Source organism: Betta splendens, chromosome 4, assembly GCF_900634795.4.
Source record: "Betta splendens chromosome 4, fBetSpl5.4, whole genome shotgun sequence".
NCBI lineage: Eukaryota > Metazoa > Chordata > Actinopteri > Anabantiformes > Osphronemidae > Betta > Betta splendens.
The window spans coordinates 24,388,874-24,403,615 of record NC_040884.2 but is presented as its reverse complement, the minus strand read 5'-3'; the positions used below and the strand labels follow the sequence as shown (position 1 = coordinate 24,403,615).

The 14,742-nt window shown below is 45.5% G+C and overlaps 1 protein-coding gene across 1 annotated transcript; it reads left to right on the top strand.

Annotated features, from left to right (window-relative positions):
* The first annotated feature begins 4,123 nt into the window (after positions 1-4,123).
* st6galnac5b (ST6 (alpha-N-acetyl-neuraminyl-2,3-beta-galactosyl-1,3)-N-acetylgalactosaminide alpha-2,6-sialyltransferase 5b) lies at positions 4,124-13,766 on the top strand. The gene is made up of 5 exons (XM_029148730.3): positions 4,124-4,345; positions 4,774-4,986; positions 10,096-10,505; positions 11,409-11,516; positions 12,658-13,766. Exons 1-5 carry the CDS (start codon positions 4,331-4,333, stop codon positions 12,899-12,901), a joined length of 990 nt encoding a protein of 329 aa, XP_029004563.1. The 5' UTR covers positions 4,124-4,330; the 3' UTR covers positions 12,902-13,766.
* The last annotated feature ends 976 nt before the right edge of the window (positions 13,767-14,742 follow it).

Here is a 14,742-nt window from a genome sequence, read left to right as displayed (position 1 = left end):
AATAAAATAAATTAATGACTGAGATCTAAATATTGATCTCACTTAGTTGTTCTGGAGATTAAAGTAATGCAAACTTAGGATGCTGGTTATTAAAAGGAATTGGATCCACAGGACAGATCAGAGATTGATGTGTCAGGCTCTCTGCCAGCAGACACGATTCTAAATGGAGAATATGAATCATATTATTACTCTATGTGCTACAGTAAATGTAAAACAATTCATCTTGGTGTCACTGGTACTAAAACAGAGAGACAGACAAACAAAGTCCTCGTTGCCTGGTCGGCAGATACCTTTGACACAGAAGGATTCAAATGGTAGCACACCATACAGTCACCCTGTAAGACCCTTACAGCCCAGATGGAAACACTGAGCTGAATGGTTTGGGTGGGTTACTGTGTCTTTTCATGCGAGGGTAATTCATGTACAGTGTTATATAATAATGTTTAAAGCAGAACTATTAAATTAAAAGAAAGGAGCTGCAGTCTATAGTATCTATGTACTGTTCATTTCAGTTTTTACATACTGTACATTTTACCATAAATAAATAAAACTCCACAATATTGCATCATTTTATTATATATCAAGATCAGTCAAATAAATTGTTAATTGCCAGTGGAAGTGTTATTAATCCTGCAAGGACTGAAGAGGAACAATGGAGCACATGCTGTAGATGCAGTTGGTTTCTCTCTAAGAATGATTGTATTTTCCAGGGTTGCCAGCCCATCTGCTTGTCATTCAGTGAAAATGATGGATGCCCACAGCTTGCTAATTACATAATTGAAAGGGTGCACAGCAGATGCAGTCACACTTTGTGCTGTTCTGGTTTGCCACCTTCTTTGACTCGGAAACAAAGGAAAAGAGGATTTCTATCTCTACAGCAGTTCTTCTGCAGTCTTTTCTTTGATAATAGGAATCAAAGGAAGATTCTCTCAAAACAGTTCCAGTTATTCTATCCATAAAGTGCTTACAGTCGTTGCAGTTGCATTCTGCCCTGCTGACTCCTACAAACTGAAATCCCTTGAGCTCACTATAAAGGAAATAATGGAGCTATAGAGCAGTAGCATCACTGCCTGAACGGGCACAGAGATGCAGAGTGCACAAGTCAATCTTGTTAATCTTTGTTTTCAATCTGTTGGATAAAAACAACAATTGTGTAAAATGGGGAAACAGGAAATTGTATCTGTGATTTGTGGGCATGTCAGCTGACGAGTCAATGATCTGTCTGTAAGCAAAGGCAATGAAGATGTTTTATTTGAGAATGAAGGACGTAAAGCCTGACACTTGCTCTTTCTTTAAAGCTTCAGTGTAATTGCACAGTGTTTGTCTGGACTGGAGAACAGTCACATTCCAGCCAACTCACCACCACCTCCACCTTAATGTCTGCAAGCGTTTAATCATTCTACTGGTTTTACAGTTAGTTGCCATTCAGCTAATAGTGGTTCACTGTTACTACTTTGTGTTGTATGATTATATTCACACTTCACACTTAGCCATAAAAAAAATAATTAGATGCCAAACATTCATTTCATGAGATCCATTGAATATGGTCTAATTGCTGTAGAACTAATACAATCATTTTTAAAATATATTGTCTTTAAACTGATTACATTCATACAAATATATGGACTATTAACTTTGTAACTTCCAGCATGTCTTTAAAAGGAAAAGAAATAGGCAGAATAAAGAAACATCCGTTTGAAGTAGATTAGCAGTCCCTTGACTTCTAGTTTCTTGAATGACACCCAAAGGCATAGACTTTTTAAGTTAGGGACCGTGTAATGAGTAGAAACTAACAGCTTTTGGCTCAGTAAACAGGTGCAAACAGAACAAACGATTTCACACTTGTATTGTGTTTGGCTCAGCGCATGCAGACGAGCGTCTGGCACCTCACCGAAGAGGAGGTTGGAGTTAATTAAAAAAGGTTTTGTTGCGCAGACATTTGCCTTGCTCTTGTGCGCTCCCCGGAGCTGTTTTTTCAGATGCACGGGAAACTAATCAAAACACACAGCCTGCCAGTTGAATCCACAATGACGAGGTGCGCCGCGAGGCTGCTCCAGAGTGAGACGGATCAGTTCTGATTGGGATTGTTCTACTAGTGATGTGGGCCCACGGTGTGAAAGGAAACCACAAAGGCCCAGACAAAAATGAAGTGAAATCTCATTAAAAAATCACTGTGAATATAAGCAAACACCGCTTTAGAGACGGTCAAGTCATTTATGTGTCAGACACGTTGTAGCTCAGAATAACCTTTTCTGACCTTGAACAAAATGTAGTGTTGTCTCCATTTCAGGTGTTCATTTGTATATGTTCTCAGTCTTATCGATTCTGTCAAACCAACAAATGACATGGGATTAAAATAGCCTCTGTTTCAGTTTCAGAGCTGCTGGACTTAGGAACCTGGGCCTGAAAGTCACTGCCTCAACTGTATAAAGGCTTGATAGAAGCTTAAAGAACTGGACTTACATGCTCATTATAATCACCCTCATTTTCTCTTGTTTAGAACCTAACCTGGTAAAAACATGACGTTGGAATTCACCCATCCAGGGCCTGTGGATCTTGTTCCTGTTTGCTGTTATTTTAAATGGCATCAAAAAAAGAATACGGACAATAGACCTGTGACCTATAGTCATTGATCCGTTAGCGTAAATGGAAACATTTGTTGTGTCCAGCATCTCTACACTAACTCATGAGGAGCAGGTTGGGAGAATCTCACATACAGTAGAAGAATTGGGACCAACCCATAGTTTAAAAGACTGATAAACGCCAGAACAGCTACAGAATCTTTCTAATCATGTTTCTGGTTTCCCAATAGGTGCTCAGCTCACTCCTGAGAGGAAGAGGACACGCTGTAGTGACTTAGTGATTGACAGCAGAGGGGCGGGCTGATGGCATGTTTTCCCACAAGACACAGCAACAGGCAGATGAAGCTGTTCTGAAGAGAATGCTGTTGTTTTAAATTTATGGTACAGTAATGAAAAAAGAAACTGTAATTTGTGGTCTTGTACTATAATAAAACAAAACTGTACTAAAAATAAATGTCAACCTCTTTTATTATTAAAACGTTTGTGTGTTTCTCAATAATTAGGATAAATGTCTTGGATGCATATTGATGAGGGACATGAAAAGACACAGGTTGAGTCTGACACGTGTCTTTACCTTCATTACAGAGTTGTTGTAACATACTCACATAAATCACATTTTATATAAACCACTGTAGCCTTAGTACTGTATAAAAGGTTTATGTAAGTTTATGTAAACTATGAACAAAAACATAAAAGGAAATACACAAGCTCTCACTGGTTCGTTTTTAAAATAAATTCTTCATTAATGCCCATAAGCCAACAGATGACACTTACTGAAGAAGGACTCGACATGAAAGGCAGAAGACATTTAACACCCTACTCCCAGCTTAAAGGGCGTCTACGTATAAACAGATTCTTTCTCCTGCAGTGAGCTTTGGCTGCTCAGGTTTCCATGAACTGTGAGTAAAAAGATGTCTAAAGGACTCTTTCACAAAGAAATCCAATAATCTCAAACATCTTGCTGAAACCTAAAGGTTTGGCTGCTAATAAAGACTTCCACCCTGAAGATGTCAAGACATGCATCACTTCTCTAAATATGTTTTTCTACAGTAAGTCAGCAACTCATTGCAGTTACGTGATATCGCCCACAACCACGGTCTGAAGCAGATGATACTGAAACCTGCAGTAATAATCAATACAATAACTTCCTTTCAGATGAATTATTTAAAAATAAAATGTAAATGATCTCCAGCATTGTATATTCTGGCACAGAATGTTACACATATCTTAATCTTTTGGTTGGAAACATGGATATGTACAAGTCCTCAATAAGAATAACTGCTAACTAACACCCATTGTCATTTTCTGTGGCATTGCGACTCCATTATATTGACACAATGAGCACAATATTGGATACATGGGATAATAATAAATGCATCTCAAAACAAACTGTTGCTACAAAATGAATGAAAAAATCTTCACAGTCATGAAGGTTTATTAGTTCAGGTTCGAATGAGCACGGGACAAAGGGGGAGGACCGCAGACTGCGGGCTTTAAAAAATGTAATAAACGCAATGATTGTGCCGTGACGCCCGGAGCTGCGCTGCGCCGGGAAGTTGCGTTGTTTAGGACCATGAGAGGCGCGCGGCTGAGTGCGGGCGTCCCTGTAGAGGAGGACATGCGAAAGAGTAGTGGAGCGGCGCTCTCCTCCGCTGCGCGCTTCTCCCAGTGATGCTGCCGCTCAAGTGTCGCGCGCCGAGGAGTCCCGACGCCCCGACGGGAGCAAGGCTCGACCAACGCACGTGAGGATGAAGATAAGAGTGGTAATTACGGATGTGACCCGCAGCAGATATCACTGTAGTATTCCTTTGTGCGGAGCTTTGGTGTTTGTGCTGCTCAGAAGTGAGTCACAGCAGGGGCTCCGTTCATGTTACAGTTAAATGTGACCTGATTGCACTGTCCGCTGGAATTATGCGACGCCTGTAAAATAATACTAAAGCAGAGCACTTGTCTGAAGTTGTGGCTTTTCGTGGGGGTGGGGTAATTATGAAACATCGCCTCACTGCTACTGTATTTTTGCGCCGCTCGCTAAGACACGCTTCCTGTCGAGCGCATTTGAGCGGCACAGGTGTCAGTTCGTCCGCAGCCGTGCGGAGGCCGCTGCGTCCTGCTCATGGACACAAACTTGCCTGACTTGATTTGGGTTTTTTGCCTTTTTTATTGAACTTGTGCGCTCTCTTTGTCTCTTTAGTACCAAGGAGTTAGTGGCATCATCGTCGTCACCATGGTTACCAGCATCATGCTGGTGTACAACAGTAGCTCTGGTGACACGTCATCTTCCTCAGTGACACCAACGTCTTCCCACCTCGTGGATGCTCCGGCTTCATCTGTGAAAAAGCCAGAGGCGCCGCAGAGACAGAGCAAAGCAACGCTGGAAGGATACGCAGGGGTCATGGATCATAAGGTAAATACTGTATGCAACAGCTGCACACATACAGTAGAGGAACTCAGTCCTCTCATGCATTTCTATTCCGCTGATGTTCACAGATGCTAATAGCAGGTTTGCTTTTAGTTTGTAAGGTTTTAACCTGGGTGGGTCCCGCCTGTTGCCAGTGCATTAGTCACTGCAGGGGCAGGAACCGCAGTTTGGTGTATTTTGACCTGTTTGTAATCACATGCTCGCATAATGAACTGTGATGGTGACACCAACGGTGCCCAGTCTGTGCTGCAGTCCTTCAAGGAATGCAGACTTCAGTATGTCAGTGTATAATGTCTTTTCATGCTGATAGTGTCCTGGTTTGAGGGAGAAATGGCAAAATCACTTTTATGCTGAATTATGTTCTTAGCCGCCGTTACAGCTGAAATTGCCGTCCGGGTTTTTCAGCTGAAAGTAGTTTGCAGCTTTTTGGCAAATAGGCACCAGTGCATTTCATTCCTGCCAATGCTCGTCTCAAAGCTATTTTTGCCCGTTTTATTTTAAGGATTCATTAAGACATCACATTGGTTTGCTTGTCTGAAGGAGACTCTGACATTGAGTACCAGTGTTCATGGGCAAAGCGTGAGTTGCTCCAGGTTCAGACGCAGCGGCCCGTTCACACGGATGCATGGTTCAGATAGCATAATGTCCATCTGTCAGACAGATATGCAGCCGGCACCGCTGAATGAAGCATAGGAACTGTTGGCTAGTTCACCTATCATCCTCTAATGGCCAATGAAGTGCAGGAGTGAGAATAATGGAACAGGGGCAGGTTTCGGGTTCTGGATGTAGCTACAGACTCCAAGATTTTAAATTAACTCATGAAACTTTTTTTAAAAAAGACTTTCTGGGTGTGCTGGCACTTTATTGCTCACCTCCTGCTGGATGATGGGTGATTCATGATGGATCCAAACCTTGACATGTTCATACTGCTTAGTGTCACTCTGATACACCCCCCACCCCCTCGGCTTCATCTGCACCTTCAGTCGGAGTCAAGAGTGACTAACCAGAGCAGACCTGCTGGAGGATCTGTGGCGTGGGTGGAGCCCTTCAGGGTGGTGTGAGGTCCACTGCTGCTGCTGGAGGGAATCTTGGCTCTGAAACACGCACGCACGCACGCACGCACGCACGCACACATAAAACACCAGACACGTAAAAAATTGATATCCTCATCAGAGGCAGGGATGCTTGAAAATGTGAGGCGCGCGTTGTCTAATGCGCCTGCTGGACCCTGTTTATAGCCTGTTGGAGCCTTTGTGCATATCTTGTGTGCGTGGGCTGTGGTTTCAGTGGAGGTGGGTGGGGATCTGTGGCCACCTCACTCACTTACGCCTCAGCCAAGAGGTCACAAAACACAGCGCACATAAATCAGAGAGAGCTTCGCTCTATGTTCTTTTTTGGAAGATTTGACACTTTCTATCGGAGTTTAACGACATGGAGCACATTCATTTGAGATATTTTGTGTTTGGCTTCTCTCACTGTTCATTAGATCATTGCGTTCAGATGACAGATTAGGTCATCATCAATTTATTAGATTAGAGTTAGAATAGATTAAACTTTGTTGTCATTACACATGTGTAAGTACAGCAGTGAAATGCAATTTAATGTCTGACCAGAAGTGCAAAAAGCAGAAATGCACAATATACAATGTTTACAGCAAGATTATTATTGATCTTCTGCAAGGTCTGCAGGTTTCTGTGTATTTCCCCCTTGTTTGACAAGCTACGGTACAGTAATTAGAGCTGCAGAGTTGCACACACACACACACACACACACACACACACACCCTCCCCCCGTTGTTTGCTCTACTTAAAGCAGTGTTGACCTTTGAGCAGCAGGATCAATCCACCTTGGCCTTTATACGTTCTAATCACAAAACCTGTGAGTCCACATGTGTGGATTCTGTGGACCTACGTATAATGGACACAACCTTCCCGTGCGCCCACAGTCTCTAACGCACTCGGCCTCGGCTATGCTCCCCCCTCCTATGCCGATCTATTTTTAATGTTCCTTCTCTCCAGTCTTGTAATTGCGTTAATGTACAGAGACAGAGAACAGATTGTATCACCATCAAAGTGCGGCTGCACAGCTCTGTTTGCAGGCGCGCCCCTGTTCGGCGGAGACACCGCTCTTTCTTATTGCTGTTGCTACAAACCCCATATCTCAGCTGTTCTCGAACGCCTCGTCCAGCTGAAAACCGCTGTTATGTGCGTCGTGAAGGTAAACTTTGAGTTCAGCGAGTAAATGCAAGTCAGACACACTACAAATCCCACACAGACAGTGCTGTCGACGAAATGAGCCTGGTTCTAAACAGTCTGGACCCCACAGCTGCTTGAACTCTATCTACCACACAGGAGGCATCCTGGCACCGCTGAATATTGATATAATAAAGGAACTCCTTTCCAAACAGTGAAATGATGCAGCCTCCTAACGCTCACTTGTGGTTCAGTTGTGCGTGACGCTGTGTGAACGATCTCATTACCTTCCTGGCAGACACAAAAGAGTCTCTCATTTTAAACTGTTGCTTTGCTCTTGCGCTGCATAAAAAGGATGAGTGATAAGAGCCGACAGGACGTTTCATGGAAACCGGCAGAACAGGACATTTCTCCACGCAACACGGCTGCGCCGGCTGAAAACCCTCCCCACTCTTTGTGGCTGAGCTTGCATTGATTGTCTCGCCTTTATAGTCCCGTCAAATTGAGATCACAGGGTGCTCGGCTCGCTGGAATGTGTGTCACCAGGAGGAGCCTAATGAGATGTCAACTGTCAGGAGGATTCCTGCGTAATTAATAGGTCTCGGAGAACAGAAAGCAGTGCTGATTGTGGCGCCGAACAGGTGCCACTTAATCCAGCTCTGCTCTCAGTCGCGCCATTAGCCTAATTCTGCGCTACAGAATACAGGCTACAGTTGCTCTTATGATGACGATCAACATCTAAATTCTTTGTGCATCTGTGAGACGATACAGCTGGGTCTTGGTTTGCTCCCACCTGCCTCTGTTTGTGTGTGTGTGTGTGCAGTAATTTACTTCCATCGTTTGAGAAAATACTCAAAAACAAGTGTATTGAAATTTGAGACACTTTGATGATCGTAACATCTGTGGACCAACAATAAACACCAGTTCTGGTGTTTATTCTGCACGTCTGTGTGTGAATGGATGAAGGTAATGGTTCCAGCTTCATCCTTTTAGCTTAGGGTTAATTATGTAACAGGGGCATTTCCTTTGTTGTTTTCTGCTCGTAACTTCTGTCCGACCTCTAAATAACTCAGCCCTGGTTTTTGTGGAGCAGGCCTGAAGAACCGCAGGCAGACTGACTGATGGGTTTGGCTCCAGAAGCAATGATCACGGGTTCTCCTGGATAGTGTGAAAGCAGGATCAAACCGATGAGTGGAGGCTTGTGTGTGGGCGATGATTGACTGGGACTGGAACCAGAGCGACGCTCTGAACTGCTTCTCCTGCTGCTTCCGTGAACGCCATCACATCCTGTTCCTTCACTGAACAGCCTCGCGAAGTCAAACCTGCTGCCTTTGGATTGATGCTCACAACGTCGTGTGTGTGTGTGTGTGTGTGTGTGTGTGTGTGTGTGTGTGTGTGTGTGTGTGTGTGTGTGTGTGTGTGTGAACTTATACAGTGTAGCATTACCACGTGTTACAGTAAACCTGTTCATCCATTCACTCATCCATTAGACGTTGGGCCGCCTCCTCGGGCGCCTGCAGGTGAAAAGGCCTCCATCTGACTCTGAAAACCCCTCACGCCGTGACGAACACTCAATAAGTAGCTTTTTCAAAGTGTCATCAAGTTGTCAGAGGCTCGGGGAGCTGGTGGTAACGCTTCAGCCTCACTGTCAAGGACTTTTTATTATTTCACAGCTACAAGACCAACCGCCCAACCTTCATTGACTGTCACTGCTTTAACACATTGCCCGACTGTTTTTAGTATTAAGAGTTGCTTGGTGGTAATCATTTGGACAGCGCTTCTGTTTTATGTAGGAGATTTTTCACTGAGAGACAGGGAGGGAGTGTTTGCGCAGTCGAGCGTGTAATTTGCTCCAATCTACCTGTTACTGAGGGTGGGAGGAGTCTGCACACACACACACACACACACACACACACACACACACACACACACACACACACACACACACACACACACACACACACACACACACACACACATAGGATTTATAGGGGGCTTGTGCATGTATGCACAGTATAGAAGGGATACCAGCTGGACTGGATGTGCATCCAGGCTTATAGAGCCCACAGTCTACAGAAATAAATGTCGACATATCTGGGGCCACGTCACACTCACACACCACACATGTAGCACTTCACAGACAGAAGGAGAGGAGAGTGCTATAAATACAGCGATGGGAGCAGCACAGCCTGTGGCGCTGGTAATATCACCTGTATGTGCTATACACACACACACACACACACACACACACACACACACACACACACACACACACACACACACACACACACACACACACACACACACACACACACACACACACACACACACGTGTTCCCACCTCAGAACCTGATGGAGTGTGGAGCTCGGGGTGCGGTTCAGAATGCCAATGGAGCTCTGCTCTCTATTAGGCTGGGAATAATTCATGTGAGGAGTCTCTGGGCTTCTGCTGCTGATCATTCAATCCGAGTTCACCCTCTTCAACTTTGACTATCCACTCGGACACGACAACACAAACACCTGAGCTGTAGCCGCGTCTGTGTGCTCAATGTGAATATTGAAAGCTTCTCTGAGGCTTTGTTTGGCTGAATTAAAATCCTGGTTGCTGTGGATTCAGGACTTGCCTTCAAACACACTGTGCAGAATAACCTCTGCTCCGCTGTCCATGACAATCTTGCAGTGAATTGGAATAATTGGTTACGTAAAAAAGAACTGCACACGTCTCAGTGCTCTGTGTTACATGTTTGTTTATGCTGTATATGACAAAACATTGCTCTTTAATTTGGGGCTGAAAACTCACCTCAACATCCAATCGACACTGTTTTGGTCAGAAAATCCCCCAGTTCCTGGCGAATGTAATGCTTCACGGCCAACGAGTAACTGCTGGCTTTGACCTCCTCAGCCTCTGAGGATGCACTGCGGGACCTGCGCCCTGGTGACCAGCTCCGGCCAGCTGAGCGGGAGGAGGCGGGGCGAGGAGATCGACCGGCGCGACTGCGTCATCCGGATGAACGACGCTCCCAGCGTGGGCTTCCAGCAGGACGTTGGCAGGCGCACCAGCCTGCGCGTGGTGGCCCACTCCAGCCTGCAGAGAGTGATGCGGAGCCGGCAGGAGCTGCTGAACGCCAGCCAGGACACCGTGTTCGTCTTCTGGGGCCCCAGCAGCTGCATGAGGCGGGACGGAAAGGGCCACGTGTACAACAGCCTCAGGCTGCTGCAGCAGCTGCTGCCAAGGCTCCAGATCTACATCATATCCTGGATGAAGATGGCAAAGTTTGATGAGCTGTTTAAAGAGGAGACGGGCATCGATAGGTAAACATTACAATAGTGTCATTACGATACATTACAGAACAGATCAGCTGCAGGAATGTCATGACATTCAGGTGGACAATCACCTGGGTCTGGTTCAAATGAAAGAGAAAGGAAGCGAGACCTGCTCCTGGACAGGAGGCTTTAACACCGCTCACTGCACAGTAGCTGGACTCCCATCCACACTAGCAGCTGAGTGGTTCCACAAGAGTTTCCTCACAAGAGCCTGAGCTCCGTCACTGCAGCCTGGCTCTGTGCGGCTCCATCGGCATTCTCCACAGAGCAGCAGAACCGGCGGGTCCGCCTCGTTCGCCGCCTCCCCTGACAGATGAGAGCAAACCCACACGGAGCGCGTGCGACAGGCCCCAGGCTTGAACCCAACGCAGCCGTGTCTGTAATAGTCAAGCACCAGCGCGCCTCAGAGGCTCATCCTGCACGGACCCGCGTGGGTCGCTGACAGAACCCTCAGGCTCCGTCTGGTGCAGAACCACGCCCGGCCTCATCCACGTCCTGGGTGATGAAGGCGCTGACTGGCCCCAATGTTACACTGTCCTAAAATGAAATGAGAACCATGATGAATATGAAACACTGACATCATCATTTACTGTATAATATGACAGTGGGTCCAAATCAAGCTATGCCATTTGCAAATGAACAGTAAGATCATAGGATGATGAGATAATGTTGCATCTGAAATGATAGTCTAATAACGTCCCAATGATGATGAGTGTTAAACCACACGTCCTACATAGTGAGTGAGTGAGTCCCTATTCATTTATGAAAGCTGAACCAATGATGTTCAAACACAAGGCTTCGCTGATTTCACAGCATCTTATCTGATCAGCGCGTTTCCCAGAAGAGAAGCTCCATGTATTTGCATACAAACCGCCGCCTCTTGTCTTCCAGGAAGCGGTCCAACTCCTGGCTGAGCACGGGCTGGTTCACCATGGCCATAGCCGTGGAGCTGTGCGACAGCATCGACGTGTTCGGCATGGTGCCGCCCGACTTCTGCAGGTGCCGTACCGATTCCCTTGCTTTGTGTCGTCCGTCGTCCTTGTTGTTGTTCATTCCTCCATCGTCTCCGGTTGTGCTGGATCCCACACACACCGACACCTATTGTTGTATTCTTATCAATTAGACTTGACACTGAAATGGCAAGAAAGCCTCAACGGCGTGAAAGTGAAATAAGCTGCTATTCTTTAATCTGTCAGTTTCCTAGCAACCGTGTTCACATGATGTAAACCACCTGAATACCAAGACCTTTGTGTCCTTGGGTTTTTACTGTAAGTCTAATGGACATCCTCACTGACTCCATTTAAAGTGTCCAGCATCTGAAAATGAAAACAAATAACATCAGGCTTTTCATATAAAAATGCTTCAAATTATATAAACCTTTCATATTTATATTTTGAAATACAACCTTCAGCCAACCAGCCAAGAATAAGCTCAATTTTTCACATTTGTGGAGACATTTTCTCCAACATCCTTTTGCAGCTTCTAAATTATACATGCAAAACCGTGGAAGTGCCTGATCCTCAGAATAGAGAATTTCAGTTTGTCACTTCCTGTTTAGACAAAACAGGGCAAGTAGTGCATGAAGAGAAGGGGCCGATCTCTGCCAGCACAGCTCCGTCCTGGGTGCATGTGAATGTAATGCAGGAGTCATGTCTTGTGACCCTCCTTCTCACTTCTAATGACAATATGTGATTTTCTCCCGCTGGAGTCTCACATCCAAGCACCGGGCTGGTGAATGAATGAATGATGATTTCTGGGCCCGGTGAAGACATTCATTCCGATAGTGCACAATAATAGACAGATTTTAACGAATAGCTTGAAACGACAGCATCCGCTCACGCCCTCGTCACATCCAGTTGACTGGGAGTAGGAGCGTGATCAACTGTACGAGGCCACGGTTTGGGTCTTCGCTGGAGAAATGCAGACCAGATTGAAGTGACTCTCGAGCGGCTGAGTGTTCCACTGTGTCACAGGCAAAAGCTGGTGCCTAATGAACACATAGAGCATGAGCCCAGATTCTTCTGATCTCTTTTCCTTTGTTCCTGCCTCTTCGTCCCTGCTGTGACTGCGTCCTCCCTCCTCCCTTCTCATCTCCTAATTATTTCCACATCCCTCCCTCACACTTGTGCTCCCCCCATAGATCCTCCTCCCACCCCTCGCTGCCGTATCATTACTACGAGCCCCTGGGGCCGGACGAGTGCTCCATGTATCTGTCCCACGAGCGCAGCCGACGAGGAAGCCACCATCGCTTCATCACAGAGAAGACGGTGTTTGCCAACTGGGCCCGAACCCTTGAAATCCACTTCCACCAGCCGGACTGGAAGCCGGCCGCCGCCGCCGCCGCCACCAACGCCTCAAATGCACCGGCTCCAGCTGAATCCTGAGACTCTCGCTGGAGGCGGGCGGGCGGAATTCTGGGAAATATATGTTGACAGTTTCCAGCAGACTCTCTCTCTCCGGCAAATGTAAATGTATGAGACGCTATGAGAGGAAGCTGCTGCTGCTGAGGCTGTGAGCTGACTGCACGATGGGATCGTTGCATAATAGCAACACAAAGAAGTGTAGCTGTAACAAGATGAATTTCATAGTGTAATCAAAGCCGCGGAGGCTTAACTGTGTTTTTAATCAGCGTGGAGCTGCTTTAGTCGCACTCGAGCAACAACAACAGCGGCGAGACAGACACAACAATTTCACAAATCAGAAGTGTGTTTGAATGGACTGAGGCGCAGAGGTCATGAGGTTTTGTGTTATCTCCAGGATTAGGGGCTTAACTGTTCACACACAAAGGGGTTTGTCTGTTGTTGAGCTGATTGTGATATTTTTATTATGATTCTAAATGTTTCAAGCATCAGCGGCGGATTGGACAAAAAGCAACGCAAACATGAATGCAAATTCATCAAACTTGAACAAGCCCATTTCATGATACAGTATTAGTCAAACGCAGCACGGAGATCGGACATGAAGGTAGATGAGACTTAAACAGTGAAGGAGAAGCTATAGTGGTACGAAGGCAGTTTATTACCTTCTAAATTAAACATTTAACAAACTCAAAAGCCAAGTTATCAGTATTTTGTTCAGCAAATACATAATGAATTATTTTGAAGAATCAGACAAAATTAAGGAAAATTTATTGCAATGATATTAAACAGGGAAAATCAACAAACTGTCACTTTACATCATCAATAGAAATAAAATGTACAAATAAAATGTACAATGTATTACAAGTGTAATAAATGTAAATGTTTTTTATGCTTTGTGTTCTTATGTCACTCAGCACATTAATAAAACACTCTCGTCCCGGTGCTAAAGAAGGAGCCGTGACTACAGGCTGGACACACACCTGTATGGAAGCGCTGGCACAGAGAGGCGAGCGGGTGGTTAGTGATGGATGTTGCTGTGCTGTCTGTTCTCGTGCTCATTGGCGTGGCTCCACCAGAGCCTGCTGGAATCCTGATGCCGTGAAGCTCTCGGGCGCTCTGTGAATTCCACGCAGTGCTGCTTCTCACGCACAGCGCCGGCCTCCTCCTCAGAGCGGCGCCGTGCGCTCTGCATCGACTCCCAAGCCTTCAGGTGGAGGCTGCGTTTGAAAGGCTTCAAAGGACAATCGCCATCTTAAACACATGCTCATGGTGATGTCATGGTTTCATTGACCTTGGAGAAACAGTATGCTGTGGTGCACAGAGACTTAGACTGACAGGTCAATGAAGGCCTGCATCTTTGTGATGAGACAATATTAAATCTCAGCTATTCGTACTTCACTAAAACCTGTAAAACACATGCAGCTTGCGCTTGTTAACTACTGGTCCTGAGACGGTTAGTTTAGTAACAAATAACACAAAGGCATCTTACAGCTCGTTTGGTTCTCTCTCATGCATAATCTGCAATAATGCAAGAGAACGAATAAAAACATATTTCATCAGCCAACTTTTCAAACCCTAATTACCGATCTTCCAGTCTCATGTGACTGGGACGTGCTTCATGTCCTGGCAGCTGTTTTACATCCTGAGACCTTTTTAAACGTCGACTGTGGAATGTGAGTCTTCACTGACACCTGGTGGCTTCACCTGAGCCCATCAGGTGCTGGAACTATTACAGTAACCTCATTTTGGGACATTGTGAACAGTGAAATCACTTCAAGACCAAACCTCATGAAGTTTATTAGTCGACATTTTGCCTTGCGTTTCATAACGTTTTTTAAATATTGCTTAATCTAGAGTTCGTCTCA